This window comes from Chiloscyllium plagiosum, unplaced genomic scaffold (genome assembly GCF_037043375.1).
Source record: "Chiloscyllium plagiosum isolate Xiang-an unplaced genomic scaffold, Cpla_swu_hap1 HiC_scaffold_14, whole genome shotgun sequence".
NCBI classification, from domain to species: domain Eukaryota; kingdom Metazoa; phylum Chordata; class Chondrichthyes; order Orectolobiformes; family Hemiscylliidae; genus Chiloscyllium; species Chiloscyllium plagiosum.
The window spans coordinates 40,636,833-40,657,352 of NW_028270152.1; the positions used below are offsets into that span (position 1 = coordinate 40,636,833).

The window sequence follows — 20,520 nt, forward strand, 5'->3', positions numbered from 1 at the left end:
AGGTCCCTGTTGAAACTCTCTCTCTGACTTCTCTCCTGTAAGACCCAGTGTTTGATTTTACCTTTTGTGTCAAGGGGATTGTTGCAAGTATTGGGAACAGCATCATTAAGTCGAGAGTTACAACTTAACCGATCCGAAACCCAACAGTCGTGGCTTGACCAACTGCATCACTCCTGGGATATCCGCTATACACCTGCTTAAACCAACTAGCGGAGTTAGGGTCAGGGCTACTTTCTTGAAATGTTTTGAGGGGTTCTGGCCTGGTCCATAACATATGTAACATGCTTGGCCATTTCAGAGCGCAATTAAGAGTCAACTGCATTGCTGACAGTCTAGAGTTACATGTAGGCCAGACAAGGTAAGGACAGTAGATTTCTTACCTAAAGGATTCCAAATGGATTTCTGCAACAACTGACAAAAGACTGTGCTTTCTAGTTGGTGGCCAGGAACCGAAAGGGAGATAGTTAAATTATCTCTTGTTGGCAACATGCCTGGCACTCGCATGCTGTGAATGTCACGTGCACATTACATTTGGGGAATTTTTTTTCCTATGGATACTTGCTGAGTCAATTTTAAAAGACATACAATGATTTAAAAGTTCTTTTAGAAAGTTTGTTCCACAATCTTCTGCTCATTCCGAGTCTATGTCATTGATAAATTTCAATCCCAAATAGTAATGTTACTGACCTGTGTGCCCTGTGCTTGTAGGACTCTATATAAATGAATGGTTTGAGGAAATCATTTTTTTCCTTTGCAGAACAATGAGAAGTTACCGGTTCATACAGGTAAGAGACAGACTGGGGCAGAGGCTCACCACAATCTATTTTGTTAAGGCACTTGATTAGAAACCTAAATAGAGAAGAAAAATTACATTAGTTCCAGCAGGTTAAAATGTAAACTTATAGTAGGGGCAATTTCATAAGTGCAGATTGGCCTTACCCAATGACTGCAAGAAACTGAATTTAGCTACAGGACTATTGACACAGAGGCTACTTGGTCCAGATTTCACAAGTTACTAATTTATTAAACTGCTTTGCTGTAGAACCTTTCCCTATTTAGTATATTTCTGTTTGGTATGAGATTATGTTTTTAAAACTTATACCCTTTTGAAACTTCTCCATCTTCTTCTCTTAACCATTTGTTTTCTTATTCATTCACAGGATGAGAGCGTTGCTAGCTAGAACAGCATTTATTGTCCATCTCTAATATCCCAGAGGGCAGTGAAGAATCATTTACATTACGGTGGGTCTCAGGTCACATGTAGGTCAGACCATGTAAAGATGACAGTTTCCTTCCGTAAAGGACATTAGTAAACCACATGGGTTTTTTTTCCAAAAATGGTCGTTAGACTCTTAATTCCAGATGTTTTTATTGAATTCAAATTCCACCATCTGTTGTGGCAGGATTTGAACACATGTCTGAGAACATTATCTGGGTCTCTGGATTAATAGTCCAGTGATAATACCACTAGCCCATTGCCTCCCCTTATTCTATGACTGACCAGTAACCTAATTGTATACATTCAAAATACCACAAAGTAATGAACTACTGAAAAAGTGCTTACTCAGCCTGTATAGATGCTCATGACCCTTACATTTTTTTTTATTCATTTGTGGGACTTGGGCATCGCTGGATGACCCATCCCTACTTGCCTTTGAGAAAGTGGTGATGAGCTGCTTTCTTGAATTGCTGCAGTCCACTTGCTGTGGGTTAACCCACAATGCCAGTAGGGAGGGATTGAATGTTTGTAGATGTGGTGCCAATCAAGTGGATTGCTGTGTCCTGGATGGTGTCAAGCTTCTTGAGTGTTGTTGTAGCTGCACCCATCCAGGCAAGTGGGGAGTACTCCATCACACCTGACCCGTGCCTTGTAAATGGTGGATAGACTTCGGGGTGTCAGGAGGTGAGTTACTCACTGCAGAATCCCCAACCTTTGACCTGCTCTTGTAGCCATTGTTTATGTGAGAGTCCAGTTGAGTTTCTGGTCAATGATCACCCCAAGGATGTTGACAGTGGGGGATTCAGTGATGGTAATACCGTTGAATGTCAAAGGGCAGTGGTTAGAATGTCTCTTATTGGTGATGGTTTTTGTCTGGCATTTGTGCGGCGCAAATGTTACTTGCCACTTGTCGACCCAAGCCTGGATACTGTCCAGATCTTGTTGCATTTGAGCATGGACTGCTTCCATATCTGAGGAGTCCTGAATGGGTGCTGAACACTGTGCAATCATCGGTGACCATCCCCATTTCTGACCTTATGACAGAGGGAAGGTCGTTGATGAAGCAGCTGAAGATTGGATGTGGAACGACTGCAGAATTTAGATCTGATCTGTTGGTTGTGGGAACCCCTCACTCTGTCTATCACTTGCTGTTAATGCCGTTTGGCACGCAAGTAGTCCTGTTTCGTGGCTTCACCAGGTTGAGATCTCATTTTTAGGTATGCCTGCTGCTGCTCCTGACATGCCCTCCTGCACTGTCCATTGAACCAGGGTTGATCCCCTAGCTTGATGGTAATGGTTGAGTGGGGGATATGCCAGGCCATGAGACTGCAGATTGTGCAGGAGTTCAGTTCTATTACTATTGATGGCCCACAGCGCCTCATGGATGCCTAGTCTTGAGCTGCTAGATTGGTTCAAAGTCTGTCCTATTTAGCACGGTGATAGTGCATGGCAACACAATGGAGGTTATTCTCCAGGCAGGACTTCATCTCCACAAGGACAGTGCAGTGCTCACTTTTACCTAAACTGTCATGGACAGATGCTTCTGCAGCCGGCAGATTAGTAAGGATGAGGTCAAGTATGTTTTTTCCTCTTGTTGGTTCATTCACCACCTGTCGCAGACCCAGTCTAGCAGTTATATCCTTTAGAACCCAACCAGCTCGATCAGTAATGCTGCTGCCGAGCCACTCTTGGTGAAGGATATTGAAAACCCCCACCCAGAGGACATTTTGCGCCCTTGCCACCCTCTAGGTATTGTTCAAAATGGGGGAGTACTGAATCATCAGCCAAAGGAGAACAGTATATAGTAACCAGTAAGAGGTTTCCTTGCCCATGTTTAACCTGAAGTCATGAGTCAATGTCAAGGACTCCCAGGGCAACTCATTCCCAACTGTATACCACTGTTGCCACCTCTGCTGGGTCTGCCCTGCTGACAGGACAGGACATATCCAGGGATGGTAATGGTGATGTCTGGGGTGTTATCTGTAAGGTATGATTCCGTAAGAATGACTACGTCAGGCTGTTGCTTGACTAGTCCGTGAAGCAGCTCTCCCAATTTCGGCACTAGCCCCCAGATGTTGATAAGGAGGACTTTGCCTGGTCGACAGGGCTGTTTGTGTTTTTGCCGTTGTCTTTTCCAGTTCCAAGATCGATGCCAAGTGGTCCGTATGGTTTTATTTGTTTGTTGTGACATTCTAGCGATTGATACAACTGAATGGCAGTGAGAGTCAACCCCATTGCTGTCACATGTAGGCCAGACCAGGTAAGGATGGCAGATTCCCTTCTCTATAGGACATTAGTGAACCAGATAGGTTTTTCTGACAATTGACAATGGTTTCATGGTCATCAGTCGACTCTTAATTCCAGATTTTTATTATTGAATTCAAATTCTACAATGGCGGGATTCGAACCCAGGTCCCCAGAACATTATTCTGGGTTTCTGGATTAAAAGCCGAATAATAATACCACTAGGCCATTGCCTCCCCCAAGGTCAACACCAGGTGGTCAGCATTCTCTGTCAAGCTTTCAATATAAATTCATACCTTACCCACCTGAAAATGTAAAACATGCTAAGTTGACAACCTGACATAACAAACGACTACCATAACATAGTTAGCACGTCTGATTAACTACAAACCTTGTAGAATGCCTAGAGGAGGAGAATAGAGCAGTGAGGTTTAAAACAGCTGCTTTGGTTATAAAACAGACTGGATAAAATTGCAGAAAAAAACATTAATTTTATACCAAGAACATGCATTTGAAATACAGAAGTGGACTGCTGATTTTTCACAGCTTAGACAAAAAGCGTACCATGTAGTGTTGTGATTAAATCACATTATGACCAAAATAGACAAGTCTTAAGATATAAATTAGGGGAATGGACTTGAGCATCATTTGGCACTCAAAGTTACAATCTCTCATAGCTAGGAGGAGCTCTTACTCCCACTGGATATCCTACTTGCAAACATAGCTGATGTATGTGCTTGCTTGTAATCATTTATTGTTCAATACAGCTCTAAAGTTGATTTGTGTGTCCAGGTCTCTGTTAGGACTGTATGGCAAGTTAATTATGGCTCAACGTTGGAATGCAAGCAAAATTTAAACAAATATTGTACCAATTACATAGAAATTTTTGATAGTAAACCATCTTCATTGCAAAGCTGAGCTATTTAAATAGATACCATGCAAATTCCATTTTATAATAATTTTACCTTTTCATTTTACAAAGCCGTACAAAATCCTCATCTACTTTAAAATAAAGAATGCTACACTACCAAAAACATATGAAATATAGTCTAGAAACTGCTTTCATCATTAAATATTTACACTAGCAGCAAATTAACATCATTAGACAGCAATTTGGAAAGTCTACCATTTCCTATAATTTATTTTAATTTGTGTGGGGGGCAAGCTATATTCAAAAGTCTAACTCTGTCTGATGTTGCAAGTTGAGTCAAAACAGCTAAAGTTGGACTGAAGGCACTGCTCCAGGAGCTGGTCTGAGGTAATGGTCTCAACAGAGGCAATTTGGAGTTTGGATTATTACTGAGTTTGCAACATCAAGTCCTCAGATGTCCTGAATGCTAGTCTGACACAGAAGCTAGCAGCAGAACTTGTGTATGGATTGTGCTGTAAATGCAGAATCATCCAGTTCAGATCTTAGGCAGCAAAATATGGAAGGGTGGGTAGCTTTATTCCTGCAGGTCAGGGTTTGTCCACAATGAGGAAAGATTGGTGTGTATCCAAGTGTAGTACAGCACACTGGGATAGCAGCAGTGCTGTTATTTCAACATGTAATATATTTCCCTATGGATTTATAGGCTTATAGGCACTTATGAAGAATGACACAAAGCAGCTATTGGGAGAGGCTGGAGTAATTTTCCCTGGAGAATCAAAGGCTGATGGGTGATCTTACAGAGGCTTATAAAATCATTAAGATATGGATGGGGTGACGAGCTAAGGTCTTTTTTCCCAGGGTGGGGCTCCAAAACTAGGCAACATAGGTTTAAGGTGAAAGGCGAAGGATTTAAAAGGGACCCGAGGGACTACTTTTTTATGCAGAGGGTGGCGCATGTATGGAACAAGCTGCCAGAAGAACTGGTGGAAATAGGTACAATTATAACATTTAAAAGGCATCTAGATGGGTATATGAACAGGAGGGGGTTAGAGGGATATGAGCCAAATACTGGCAAATGGGACTAGGTCAGATTAGGATATCTGGTTGGTATGGATAAATCGGACTGAAGGGTTTGTTTCTGAGCTTTATAACTAAAACTCTAAGTACTAGACTTGAAACAGACTTTAAAGAGCAATCTTATAATATTTAAAGATGTTTCTATCATACCGTGCAGTCTGCAATTGCAATACAGTGTTTTCCCCTTCATATGTACAGGAGGCTACCACCCGAGTGTAAAGAGAGGGTAAACCACTCAGTTTTGAGTAACCATGGCCACCACAAGCTCTGCGACACACTTCGACTCCAGCACTGCAGGCATCTGATATCAAAGCTTTCAGACCTGCTGACAAGGCATGGAGCTGCAGAGGAATAAAAAGTTGGACAAGTATTGACCAATTCTCTATTTAGAAATATCAGAAGGCTGTCATTTTCTTTTTCTTCAAGGGAGTATTTTATTGGCTAGTATTTATTTCTTTACCAACGGATCACAGTTCATGAAATGTTTTTCCCAAGTGTAGTCACGTAAAGAAATAAGTAATGTAGCAGCCACATGCCTCAGTCCTTGGGTCTCAATTATTTACTGTCTATATTAATGAGTTAGAATATGGAACAGTGCATCTAAATTTACTGATATAATTAAATCATGTGGCAAGACACGTTGTGATGTGGGCATAAGGAATCTGCAAAGGCATACAGATAAGTTGAGTGAATGGGCAAAAATTGGCAGGTGGGGTTTAATGTAAGAAAAAAGTAAGATCATGCTTTTCGGTCATGCTTTTAAATAGAGACAGACTACAAAAATGTGCAGCACGAGGGACCTGTGCAACCTTGTGCATGAAACAAAAAGTTGGCATGCAGATGCAGCAAGTAAATAAGGTGGCAAACGAAATTTTATTGCTTGAGTTTGGAGTTTATTAAGAATAGAAAAGTCTTGTTTCAATGGTGCAGGGTGTTGTTGAGGCTGGAGTACGGTGTAGTTTTTGTTCCCACATTTAAAAAAAAGTATTCTGGCATTAGGCTGATTCCTGGGATAAAGGGTTACCTCATCAAGAATAGCTAAACAGATTAATTTTTCATTTATTAGTTTAGAAGAATGAGAGTGATCTTTTTGAAACCTGCAAGATTCTCAAAGGGGCAGGGTTTGACAGATTAGGTGCTGAGATGCTGTTTCACTGGTGGGATAATCTCAAACTAAGGGACAGAGTTACAGAACAAGGGGCCATTTCATTTAAAATGGAGACACAAAGGAATTTCTTATCTCAAATGATAGCAAGTATCTGAAATACTCTACCCTAGAGAGTTGTGGAGGCTAGACTACTAAAATATCTAGAAGTTTACATTAGATTAGATTCCCTACAGTAAGGGAAACAAGTGGAGGATCGATTTGTGAAATATCAGGAGTTCAGGGTCATGATGAGCTGGCATGCAAGAGGATTTGAGGCCAGGGGCAGATCAGCCATGACCTTTTAAGCCCATAACATATAGGAGCAAAAGTTGGCCATTTAGCCCATCGAGTCTGTTCTGCCATTCAATTAGATCATGGCTGATCTAAATCACCCTCAACTCCACTTTCCTCCCATCCCCATAACCCTCGATTCCCTTACAGATGAAACATCTGTCTATCTCAGCAAGCCAAAGATGACAGTCTTTTGTGGTAAAGAATTCCATGAATTCATCACCCTCAGACAAGAGATTTCTCCTCTCATCTCTCTCTCAAATGTGAGGCCCCTTATTCTGAGAATTCAGATTCTAATAGCACACTGTAAAAAAAAAAGTTTTGTCTTGTGTCACTTCTGTTTATGTCACTCATGTTAAGTATATACGCTCTGGGTACTCAATCTTTTCACCAATTGGAGTGGTCTCTCCACATCAAATTCGACTAGACCCATTATTTTGAATATCTCCAGCATCTGTTTTTCTAAATAATTTGTGAAGTCTGTAAAGTTCAGATCTTCTGGAGTGTAAAGTTCTCCACTGTTAGCAGGACAAAATTTACTGGCAAGTGTGCATACAAAAATCACAATTACCTGCCATATTTTCCTGAATTTAGTTTGAAAACTCACTGAAGCTTTTCTCTCATTACTGATGCTTTCAATACTGAAACATATTATAAATGCATTGTTGCATTTTACATCTTAATTGCCACATTACAAACGCATTTACTGAAACATAGAAATAGGAGGATTAGGCCCATTTGGTCTATTGAATGGCAGCCTCCAACTTAGTATCCTGTTCCTGCTTTCTCCCCAGGTATTTTTATGTGTTTTACTTATTGTTACTCTTAATCTAGGTTCTTTAGGGTAGATGATTCAATTAAATCTACGAAAGTAGCAGCTCAGTCCGGGACACACAAAATTCGGCAATTACTAACCATTTTTATAGAGAGATGGTTCAGCTTCTGACACTGACCTCAACTTCTTCAGTTGATTTTATCCTATCGGAAGGTTTTGCCTATGATTTTTAGAGTACATCTCAAATAGACTTACTCAATTAAAATGTTCAGGGCATATTTTTGTCAGGTGTCAAGAACAGAGTTTAAAGATTCTGAGATGAAGTTGAAAGAAAAAAAAACTGACAAAGAAATAAAAATGAGACAGATTAGATCTATATGTCATAACATTCTAAAATTAAAATTGCAAATAATCTTTTCACATCTTGAATTTAATAATATGTCTAAAATATTTATTAAGCCACTGACCGATGGTCACATTGAACTGATTCATATCATCCAGTTTGTCAGTCAGTCAGTTCCACATGCTGTTCATCATATTGGGAGATGGAATCTCACTCTTATTAAACACTTCAGATACTAAGCTTCTTCTGAGAACACACTGCACAAAGTGCATCAATTACATCACATTTAGGGATCGGAGCTCGAGTCCATAAAGCAAAATGACTAACTTTGTAAAACCTCATTCGGAACAGAAATATACTGGTTGATAAATCATAGGCAAATTTAAGACTGCTTTACTTTCCTCAGAAATGCTGATAGTTAGCATGCCTAAAGTTAACACATTATGCATAATTTTCTGATATTTTCTCACATTTTTGCAAGTAACGTCAGCTTGTTTCGATGGCATCAGTTTTGCCTCTGTGTCAGAAAGTCATTAGTTCCAAGATCCATATCAGGATTACTTTAAAACAAAACTAACCCTCCACTAATACTTGCATGTAAATATGCTATTTCACTTATTTTAAATCACCATTACCTACTAGCACTGCTGGTATGTTGCACCTTAAGAAATTGGCAGCTAATGAACAGTGATATGACTTGCATGTTTCCTATCAGTCATTTTAAAGGTCTGGGCTGCAGATGCAATGGTTTTAATCCTGATTATTGTGCAGATTGCACGTTGCTCTGTCTGTAGATTCCCAAAATTAGCATTAAGACAAATTATCTTACCTCAGGCAATGATGAGGCATCTCCCTTGCTTTTGATCTGTACTTTCACTTGGTTGCAGAAGGAATCCAATGATGAGGACATGAAATGAAAGGCAAATGTTGTTGCCAGCTGGGGAAGAAGCTTCTGTTGCTGGGTCTGATAATCTAGAATTTTTGCTTCCATTTCACTGAGGACAGATCACAACTTCAAAATCATGAATCACAAAGCTGAATGTTGAATGAGTCGAGAGCGTCTTACTGGAAAAGCACAGCAGGTCAGGCAGCATCAGAGGAGCAGGAGAATCGACATTCTGGGCATAAGCCATTCCTCAGGAATCATGAAGAAGGGCTTATGCCCGAAACTTGGATTCACCTGCTCCTTGGATGTTGCCTGACCTGCTGTGCTTTTCCAGCAAGACACTCTCTACTCTGATCTCCAGCATCTGCAGTCCTCATTTTCTCCTCTGAATGTTGAATGAAGACATTAACCAGACAGATATTATCTGTCCTTTTTAAAATGGTAATCTTTGACATAACGTAATTTTTGTGTTAAACATTTTCTCGACTGGAACTACCATTTTCTTTGTTGGTTTGCAACAGTTCAGTTAATAGATACATTATTAATGGAATCACTACTGAAAACTCTGAAATCAAACTTGGTTTCAGTGAAAATTTAACTATTAGGAAAGGAATGGAGAGTAATGTAAACAGGTTGTACTACAGGGTTATTAATGTACAACATTTGGCTTCATCCTGTCATACTGTGGCCAGTTAACCTTGGATTGTAGGATTTTATTGTACATGAAATAGTACAAAGAAGGGCACCCAAGATGACTGCAGGTATCAGAATATATTAAGAATGGTTAGAAAAACTAGGTTTACTTTCTTTGAGAAAGAGGAGATTGTGCGTAAACATATTTAAATTTCTCTATATTATTGAGATGACTGTCAAAAATGAAGAAGTCAGAATGTTCAGTCAGATTAAGGGTTCAGATACAACAATGCATAGTTTAAAAATTTATAACTTAGGGGCAAGAAAGAATGCGAGGTAGAATTCTATGTTACATGTTGGGTAACAAACTTGCCTAATTAGCTATCAGTAGAAATTAGGCGAAAGTGAGGACTGCAGATGCTGGAGATTAGAGTTGAGAGTGCGGTGCAGGAAAAGCACAGCAGCATCCGAGGAGCAGGAGAATCGATGTTCTGGGCAAAAGCTCTTCATTAGAAATCATTCCTCATGAAGGGCTTTTGCCAGAAACGTCGATTCTCCTGCTCCTTGGACGCTGCCTGACCTGCTGTGCTTTTCCTGCGCTACACTCTACCAGGAGAAGTTCTTAAGCAAACAGTAACTGCATCAAGACAATGAGGTATACTTCAGAAATAAACTCCAGTTTAAGAATTCCAAGAAGAACTTTAATTAAATACCTCACTATATCTGTTCAGTGTACTGACCTTGGAATACGAACATTTTATAACATTAAATATCCATTATTCGATACATTTCCTTCATATCAAGGATTATATCAAGAATATTATGCAAATAGGCTGATCTATCATCCAAATTTGTTGAATCTAGAGACATTTGCTGGTCTTGAAAATTTTAAAATTCTTATGTTGCAATCAGCACCTAAATGTACTGGTGAGAAATTTATTGTATATTTCCATAAAAATAGTTTTCAGATTAAACATCTGAAAATTCCTTCAAGTAAAGCCGCTTTTACTTTGGAAGTAAAATTTGCAGTAAAAATTTAAAAAAACACTTAAATGCACAGTTAACATGTAAGCAAACACTCACTCCATACAAATATTTATTAAGTGACAGAATTCCAACATACCCAGGCTTTAACTCTGATTGGCGTCTCACCACAGAATATCGAAGAGCAATAACACAGGCTTTGGAAAGAGGAATCACCATTTCTGAAGCTATTATCTTCACTCGAGTTAATACCATAGCAATGTAATTGATTCTGTCGAATGATTTCTTAATGTAGCGGCCATCTGAAGTAACCTAGAATGGCAGAAGGGATTAATGTAAAATTGGTATTTCTAACAAAACAAGGAGTAATTAATATAGAACATTATTCTGTGCATGAATTATAATCTGCAAGACTGGCATATGAAATTTATAAGCGTTATGAAGATGTGGGTGTATTTTTCAGAGAGAGAAGGGCTTGGCAAGTACACAGAGTGCTGGAGAATTTACAAAGTAACAGCACTCACTGAGTGGCCCAGAGACAAAGACAAATTTCAAATCTGCCAATCAGTTTGAATTATACCCAGAACATACAAAACTCCAATCAAGTTTGAATTGAGTATATTGACAATCTTAAACACCAATGACACAAACCGATGCCCTGGAGTTTAAGACTGGCAAAATTGAACAATTGAGAGGAGACTGCTTCAAAAAAATCTCTTAAAAAGTACCTTTTTGATCAGTAACCTATAACGCAGAAATTCCTAACAAGGAGAAAAGATGACAGTGGAAGATCTGAAGACAAGAACCTACAACTGCCTGGTTTTGAGATAAGTAGTGTTGTTTTGTAAATTTTAATTGGGAGTTTTATCGGACTAGTATTATAGAAGGGAAGCTAAAAGATAGTTTAGAGAAATAAATTGTCTATAATGGTTAGTTCATTATTCTCTATTATATTTTAAGGAATAAAGTTGTTAATTTTTACTTTAAATAGTTCTTGGCCACTCGATTTTTACAGATTACTGCATGCGATAAATCTTTTTGGTGTTCCTGCTTTTAAATTAAGCAGGAGGGTTTACCATGTATCATAACATAAGCTATTCACATTCTACAAGGCAAGGACTAGCATATCATCAGCACAGCAATATTTAGAGAATGTAGCAATGTAGCTTTTGTCATATGTACACTCAAATGTGGGTTGTGGTCCTCATCATTTTGTTTTTCACAAAAAAATTTTAACCTATTCCCATGACACTCAACATCTACAGTTTCACAAAATTTCTATACTATCAACATAAAGGCCCATAAGCATTCCCTCCAGGTCACTCAATCTGACTTCAACATATATTGCCATTCCTTAATTGTTCCTGGGTCAAAATTTGAAATATTCTTTATCTAACAGACTTGCAAAAGCACCTTTGAAGATCTATGACCCCTCAAGAGGGGCCTCTTGGTTCGAGATCGGTCAAAAGAATCAACGAATAGTCTGTTCAAAAAGCAAGGGTCTTTAGTTTATTGAATTAAGGTACCTTGATGCAATTCTATCCAGCACCACAGTGGTTAAGACTTCTGTGTTCCATGGTGAATTTGCGCAATTACATTTGAAAATTACACATTATTTTTTTTTAAAAAAAGAGACAGTACAGCCTTAATTACAAGAAAGACCAAACACATATAATAAGGTAACATGATTTACAGCAAGTTAATCCAATGATATTTCCTGGGAAAGGGTTCTTAATTACAAGAAAAGTCCAATCAACTGTAATATGGTGACACGATTGACAACAGGCTAATCTAATGGTATTCCTTGGAAAAGAAATCTTGTTCACGTAAATTGTCAAGCCATGTATCAGTTCAAGGTTAGTTCGAATGGTCAATTAACGTGTCAGTATTCATTTTATGAAAACTCTGTTGTCCTCTTATCTTTGAATTTCAGCTTAATTCTACAAATCAGCAGTACAGGTTCACAGGGTTCAATCAGTATTCTCACAGCCATTTTATAGTATTCTTTTAAATTGAAAAACTATTTTGTGCTTAATAAAAATCTACATATACTTGTTGCCTAAATTCAAATTTTAACTCCTCACCTTTAGCACAGAAACTACAGTGGTTTCAGAAAGCATACCACCATCACAAAAATTAGCTTTTAAAACTTCCAAATTCCAAAGCAATGGAATGAGATTGATTCAGTTTTTTTGGGAGATGTTCTGCATTCGTTTATTCTCCTAGCAAAATGGCCTGTACAATCTTCTCAAGAGCAACTAAGGGCTATAAATGTTGCCTTGTGAATGACTTCAATATCCCAGGTATTTTTTTTTTAAAATTGAAAATTCCAGCTTAAGAATTATGTGAAGAAATTTAATTAAATACCTCACAATGTCTGTTCAGCATATTCTCCTTGGGAATACGAACATTTTGCAACATTAAATATCCATTGTCAACATGTTCAAAGGCCATCTTTGGACCGATATCTCCAATCTTGACACCTGGAGTTACATTAAAAATGCATTAGCATTATTGTCCATTTCTTGTTGAATTTTCCTGGGATGACGACATCATTAGCAAGACTGGAATTTATTGTATATCCCCAATTAATTTGTAGTGGTGGTGATCAGCCATCTTCCTGAGTGCAATGAGTAGCGCACTTGGCTATCTTCAGAAGGCAGTTGCATGGAAGCCAGGCTGTCTCCCTATAGCAGACTCGTTTTCATGAAGGTCATTGCCTAACCAGATAGGTTTTTTTTTCTTTCGGGAAATCCAGTGGTTTCATGATCACCAGTGATATTAAGTTTTTATTCCAGATTTTATAAAATTTACAGGCAGTCCCGGGGTTACAAATGGGTCCTATTCTACAGTCCATTGGCAAGTTCGACTTGGAACACAATTCAGGACAATGGAAAGCAGCCGATTGTGTAGGAAATATTCATATGTTGGGTATTTAAATTTTAAAAACCACGTATAGGATCAGGTTTGTAAATTTGACACTCAAATCAGGGACTCCCGTACTGAATTTAAGTTCTCCCAGGGATGGAAATTCCTATATTCAACAAACTGACAAAGATTACAGAACCATTCATGTTCCATAACTCTAATAATCCTTCCCGTGTCATTTAAGAAAATGGAATCTATCATAAAGTCAGCTGAGCAAAATCTTGGTGCTCTCACATCAACCATTGTGTTATGCTTGAATCTATGCAGGTAATGGGAAAATTGAGAAACTTTCCCCCTCAGTCCCATTTCTCAGGTAATACTTCTTTTTTAGATGTGCAAAGAATTGAACTTTATCACAATGTTCCCTTTACAAACAGTTAAAAAGAGGGTGTATTCACAAAAACAGGATGAGCTTCACCAAGAGGTGAAAGGCTTAAGTCAGTTCCTCCACAAAATCTACATCAAAGATAAAGTCAAGGCCTAAAGTGAAGACAGAATCACATTTTTACTCTGTCCTCCACCACATATTGACATATTAATTCAGGACCTGTGGTGAGAAGATGTCTCCTACATCAGAAGACAACATCAAATTTCAATCCTGGACAGAGCCACCAAACTTTGTACTGCTTTTTAGATAACTTTTTATTTGCTCAAGATTTTATTTAATTTGCATATATCTCGCATCAAACTGAGTGCACTGTAAAAGCTTTTGTAAGTGCTGTGGTTCTGTTCGCCGAGCTGGAAGTTTTTGTTGCAAACGTTTCATCCTGTCTAGGTGACATCCTCAGTGCTTGGGAGCCTCCTGTGAAGCGCTTCTGTGGTGTTTCCTCTGGCATTTATAGTGGGCTGTCCCTGCCGCTTCCGGTTGTCAGTTTCAGCTGTCTGCTGTAGTGGCTGGTATATTGGGTCCAGGTCGATGTGTTTGTTGATGGAGTTTGTGGATAAGTGCCATGCTTCTAGGAATTTCCTGGCTGTTCTTTGTTTGGCTTGCCTTATAATGGTAGTGTTGTCCCAGTCGAATTCATGTTGCTTGTCGTCTGCGTGTGTGGCTACTAGGGATAGCTGGTCGTGTGTCCCAGTCGAATTCATGTTGCTTGTCGTCTGCATGTGTGGCTACTAGGGATAGCTGGTCATGTGTAAAAAGTGTGTAAAAGTTTGTAAGTGTGTAAAAAGAAAAATATTAATGAAGAGAAATGAAAGTACCTTACATTCTGAAACAGGACAGTTGATAATAAGGAAATGCCAGAGCAATTAAATAACTTTAGTTCTGTCCTCATGCAAGAAAACAAATATAACTTTCTAGAAATGTTAGGGAACCAAAGTTCTAGTAAGGAGAAATAGGAGGAAATTAGTAGAGGAAATTGGGGCGGCAAAGTGACTCAGTGGTTAGCACTGCTGCCTCACAGCACCAGGGTCCCAGGTTCAATTCTAGCCTAGGGCAGACTGTCTGTGTGGAGTTTGCACATTCTCCCTGTGTTTGCATGGGTTTCCTCCGGGTGTTCTGGTTTCCTCCCACACTCCAAAGATGTGCAGGTCAGATGAATTGGCCATGCTAAATTGCCCATTGTGTTAGGTACATTAGTCAGAGGGAAATGGGTCTGGGTGGGTTACTCTTCGGAGGGTCGATGTGGACTTGTTGGGCCAAAGGGCCTGTTTCCACACTGTAGGGAATCTAATCTAATCTAGTATTAGACTTTTTAAAAAGCCCTGGAGAAATTAATGGGGCTGAAAGCTGATAAATCCCCAGGGACTTGATGATCTACATTCCAGGATGCCAAGGTATATGCAAATTAGTGAATGCATCGATCATCCTATTCCAAAATTCTGTTCAAAAGTCCCAGCAGATTGGCAGATGGCAAAAATAACCCCACCACTTAAAAAAAATGGAGGGATGGAGAAAACAGGGAATTATTAACAAGTTAGTGTAATGTCATTATTAGGAAAAATATTAGTGTCTGTAAAGGAAGTACTAACAGGGCACTTAAAGTCAACGTGGATTTATGAAAGGGAAAAGCAGAAAGGGACAAAGAGTATAAATCTTTCTGTCGTGGCCTCATTATCCTTTCCCATATTAATATCTTTCTCTTTGGCCTTAAATCTGCCCTTTGATTTTCCACGTTTTCCCACGTTGTGATCCCTTGCTACCATTATTTAGTCTAAAATCTTCTCTACTTCTTAGGGTACGCAGTGTTAAGGATTGAGGAATTTCAACTGTGAATTATGTCTAGCTCTAATCTGGTTTCACTTGTTCAAACCTGAAATATTGGAAGCTGGGCCTCTGACAAACCTCACCATATCCCTGATTGTAATAGTGATTAATTCAGATTTCTGCTAATTGCATCTGTTTGCATCCGTTTGCGAAGACTCTTAAAGTTAGGGTTTATTTCTAGAAAACAGATATCCTTTAGATATCAAGAAATACTTTATTAAAACTGACTATGCCAGTGAAACTCACTCATAAATGTATCTATTATTTCTTGCGATAATTTTCAATGTTTTAAAATTGGATTACAAAAGGTGGTAGACTAGAAACTCTGTTGCAAATTGCTTATTTTGTTTACCATTATTAAACCTATCAAGGCATAGCTGTATTCGTGAAAAAGAAAATCTATAGTCTTGCTAATTTTGCAGTTTTAAGAAAGATTCTGTGCACTGGTTTCTACCCCCTGTCAAAAATGGGAAATAATTAGGCAAGTTAGCCTTGGAAAGAAACTCCTTACTCCCCAACTCTATAGTTAAGTGCTGGCCAAGAAGGCCTACCAGCAACCTCCTGAGTTAATGTTCTTACCCACCCTACAAGAAAAAGAAAAAAAATCCCTTCTCTTAACTTACAGATAAGACTAAAATTTATAATGACAGCACAAAAATAAAACTAAAGGCTCTGCATCTCAACATATGTAGTAGCCAAAACAAAATAACAGTGTCCAAATAGAATTGAGTAAGTATAACATAGTAATCATTACAGCGACATGGCTACCAGGATGACATGGATTGAGCCTTGAAGAACACAGGGCATTTAGCAATGACAGGATCCTAGGAAAAGTTGGAGAGGTGGTTTTCCTGGTTAATTATGGCATTAGCACAACAGAGAAGTTCAATCCAAGTTCAGGAAACCAAGATCTGAAAAGAAGGACTCCAAAATAAGGATGGAAAAATTTGAGTATCAGCCAAAGCTAACCAGAAATACAAAAACAGATAATAAGAGATTCTACAAATATTCAAAGAGAAAGAGTTAGCTAAGTGAACATTGGTCCCACAGCAAGTGAAATTGGACAATTAATAATGGAAACCAAGGAAATTCAGATCAACTGAACAGGAATTTGGCATCAATCTTCAATATAAAAGATACAAGTAACATCTCAGAAGCAGCAAAAAGTCAGGATGTTCAATGCATGGAGAAACTCAGAAAAATCAAAATCACCAGTGTGCGCACCCTTCCCCGATAAGAAGTGATACTTAGTAACTTATTTAAACTGTGGGCAGACAAGTGCCTAGATCCGGATCAACTTCATCCTGGGGTCTTAAAAGAAGCAGCTAGTAAAATAGTTGATGTATTGGTTATTTTCCAAATTCCTCGATTTGGAGGAAATGCCATCAGATTGGAAGATGGCATATTTATTCAAAGAGGAAGATAAAAAGCAAGAAACTACAGGCCAGTTAGCTTAACATCTATCAGAGAGAAATGATTAGAAGCTCTCATTAAAGAAGTTATAACAGGACACTTGGGTAAGTTCAGAGTTATTAATCAGAGGCAACATAGCTGTGTAATTTATTAGCATAACAATGAAAACAGTACTTTATTATAACTCATCCATTGTCAGAATAAGACAAGGCAGACTTTATTGCTAAAAAGACTTCCAAACGGTCAGGAAAATAAAACAAGCAGAATGTTACCTGGCAAAGCAGAATGGTCCAGCAGATTGCGAATCTGAACAATGAAAGCATGCATCCCGTGGCATTTCTCCTGGGTATACAGCTGCGCCAAAACCACAGCGTGATTTGCCGACCTACCCACTGACAGCAGTAAATACATTTTATTAAGACCTCTTTAAAAAAATGCAATAGATTATATTAATGCTTGTCCCCCAACTTGTTGGTAAATTTACAATATTCTGTTTGTTTCAAACAAAAGGCATTGTGTTAATAGCCTTCCTGGTATTTTTAAAAATGCTCGATTTACACACTAATTGCCCGTGAATTGTGTCATAGTTTACACTTTTAACAGTTAGGCATAATTTTCTATCTTTTAAACAAAGGTGATAATTGACAATACGATGCCAATTAATTCAGTCTCATCCCTTCACGTATTGAATTGTTGCTGACAGGTTTTAACTGTCTTTACTTTCTCAATTTCCCATCTCTCTATCTTTCTTTAGCACTTGATTTGACCCCAATTAACCTTCTTTCTCCATTGTTATGGTTTCTTTCTCCATCCTCAAATTTTATTTGTTAAAAACACTGTTGATTCTGTCATTCACTCAGGTTCAAAAGGATTCATTCCATCATCTCACCATTATAAGCTCTCACTTCCAGCAAGAAATGGTGGAGCAATTCAATGAAATGAAGCATTCAGAAAAGATCTAGCTAAGGACATACACTTGATTCCAGCAAGGCCCAGGCCATTATACTTCAATAACATGCATTTAGATAGCACCTGTAATGTTATAGTCTTGAATTATTGGAGTACAATGTACATAGATTTTCTTGAGTTAGAAATCCATTTTCATTCAAAGCAACTATATGGTCAGTGACAGGCAGAAATGAATGACTTTTAAGTCTAGCGAGTGAAAGGTTTTGAGGCTTACAGTCACCAGGCCACCACTTTATTGATGATGGTTTTGGTGTGTTGAGGATGAAATCCTGGTTGGAAGGATCAAAGGTTGCAGTTGTTTCTAGTCCTCGAAGATAGGTGCCTTAAAATGAACAGCAAGCATACTGATTAAGACCGGGATAAATGGAAAGTTAGAGATTACAGATGGAAACGAAAAGTTGATTTATTTACCGTCAAAAGACTACTATCCTTTCTGGTTGTCACTTATCTCAGGTTCAGCTGATGTGTTTGAGCCAGGTTTGGCTGCATTATTGACTTTAGTAAAGTATTGTTCAGGGGTTCCAATCACACAAATATTCTAAACTGATTGCTATATGTACCTAACTGAAATAGCATATCTATTCAACTACTTCAATTATATAAAGAAAGTCTGCTAAACAGCCAGATATCAGTTACTGGAACAGAGTAGTATTAAACTGATCTACAACTTGATCTAAAATTGATTGTCATTAAATTATTTTCAGAAAGGAGCCATTGTGAATTTGACTGAATGGTTGCACAACCAAGATCAGAATTTATTTGTCTGGTTCACAATAGAAACACTTCCCTCTGATTTGGGCCATAGTACATTAAGCACCAATATTCCACTTAGAAGCTGACTTTTGTAAATTTTAAAAGCCTAATTTATCTGAGTTTGATTCTGTAAAATTATGAAGCATTAATCAACTGGTACAATATAATTGTGATGGAAAAAGTGCTCAAACATTAGCTTATCAATTTGTCCTCTTACCATGGCCTAGTTCGGTTTGAGCATAGGTTCCAATAATTTGATAATCCTTAGCCAGTGGAACCCACTTGGCAATTTGTGCATCTGTTCCCAGTTCTGTGATGGTTGGTATAAAGACTCCGTTGTGGACTCCAAAAGCCAAATTTCCTCCCATGATTCTAAAGCCAGGAGAAAGCACAGGGTCAGAAGCTTGGAATTCTGAGGTGAAAAACTCATCTTCAACATTCTAAAGGCTTTCTTTTCTTTATTCTTTCACAAGGGTTGTGGGGCCGGCCCATCCCCAAGTGCCATTGACTGCAATGGTTACCAGTCTTTAAAAAAAGGCAGTTAAGAATCAATCTGTGGGTCTGGAGTCACATGTAGGCCAGACTAGGTCAGGATGGCAGATTTCTTCCCCTAAGAGGGTATCAATGAACCAGGTGGATTCTTATGGCATAGGTTTCGTGGTTACAATTAATGTGGCTAATTTTAAATTCCAGATTTAAATTCAATTTAAAATTCCACAATAGTTGAATTTGAGCCCAGGCCCTTGGGTGACTAGTAGTAGGGTTACTACTATGTCATCACCTCACCAAATCCCCCTTACTGACAAAGCCCTGTACTGGAAAGTATCCTCTGCTTTTGTAAAGAGGACTGTAAGATATAAATTTGTGGTTTAGAATAAGAGTTGAAATCTGGCAATAGTTTCAAGTTAGAAGAAAGAAATATAATGGCAAAAATAAGCCAGCCCGCCTTAGGAATAAAGTACCCTATTTGTTTTTGAGTAGAAAGGGTTCTTAGTTTGATTATAAAATAAACAAAAGAAAAATGCTGGAGAAACTGAGCAGGTCTAGTAGCATCTGTTGGGGGAGAGAGAGAGTTAAATTTTCAGAACTCATGCTTTCCATGATTACTTTGGACACTGTCTTACAATCCATGAAATGAGACAACTTAAAAATTAATATCTGGCTTCATTTCATTAAATCTTCAGTTTACTCAAGGTAAGTTTGGAAGATTTCAATGAGAGTAAGAGGTGAGAAATCAGATTTCTGGCTATAATGAACAGGATATGTGGGGTTAGCCCATCCCCAAGTGCCCTTGACTAGAACAGTTACAAGTCCATATGAAAAGGCAGTTAAGTATCAAACTGAGGGTCTGAAGTCATATGTCGGCCAGACCAGGCGAGAATGGCTTGGCTAAGCAATTAATGAACCTGGTTGTATTGAACCCACAGCTAAGTATGAGTGTTTTGCAAATAGTGACCAAGATGCAGTAGAGTTTAGCATCACGTTTATGCTAGAGCACCAAAGTGGACCACAATTTTGAAAGAGGAAGGAGGAAGATGGAAAATTTCCACGTCTGTTAACAGTTTGTAACTACAGACTAACAAGTGAGAGAAAAATGGGAGACTAGTATGGATGACAAAGGAAATACTGAAGGACTCAATAACAAAAATGCTTTCCTCAAGTAAAAAGCCAAGCACAAGAACAGGGATGAGCACAATAGCAATTCACAGAAATTCCAGTATTTCAAATGAATGGCACATGAATGGAGACTGAGTATCTTGGTCCTTACCTACTCATCC

The 20,520-nt window shown here is 38.5% G+C and overlaps 1 protein-coding gene across 1 annotated transcript in view; it reads right to left on the minus strand.

Moving 5' to 3' along the window:
* Nucleotides 1–20,520, minus strand: part of LOC122559256 (peroxisomal acyl-coenzyme A oxidase 2) — a 37,545-nt gene that overhangs the window by 8,662 nt on the left and 8,363 nt on the right. Inside the window, exons 3-10 of the mRNA XM_087994359.1 lie at nucleotides 18,960–19,114; nucleotides 18,204–18,311; nucleotides 17,293–17,412; nucleotides 12,838–12,953; nucleotides 10,610–10,782; nucleotides 8,797–8,962; nucleotides 5,562–5,752; nucleotides 688–849 (exon numbers count right to left, since the gene is read on the minus strand). Of these exons, the coding sequence (XP_087850485.1) occupies nucleotides 688–849; nucleotides 5,562–5,752; nucleotides 8,797–8,962; nucleotides 10,610–10,782; nucleotides 12,838–12,953; nucleotides 17,293–17,412; nucleotides 18,204–18,311; nucleotides 18,960–19,114 (1,191 nt within the window). The remainder of the gene's footprint in view (nucleotides 1–687; nucleotides 850–5,561; nucleotides 5,753–8,796; nucleotides 8,963–10,609; nucleotides 10,783–12,837; nucleotides 12,954–17,292; nucleotides 17,413–18,203; nucleotides 18,312–18,959; nucleotides 19,115–20,520) is intronic.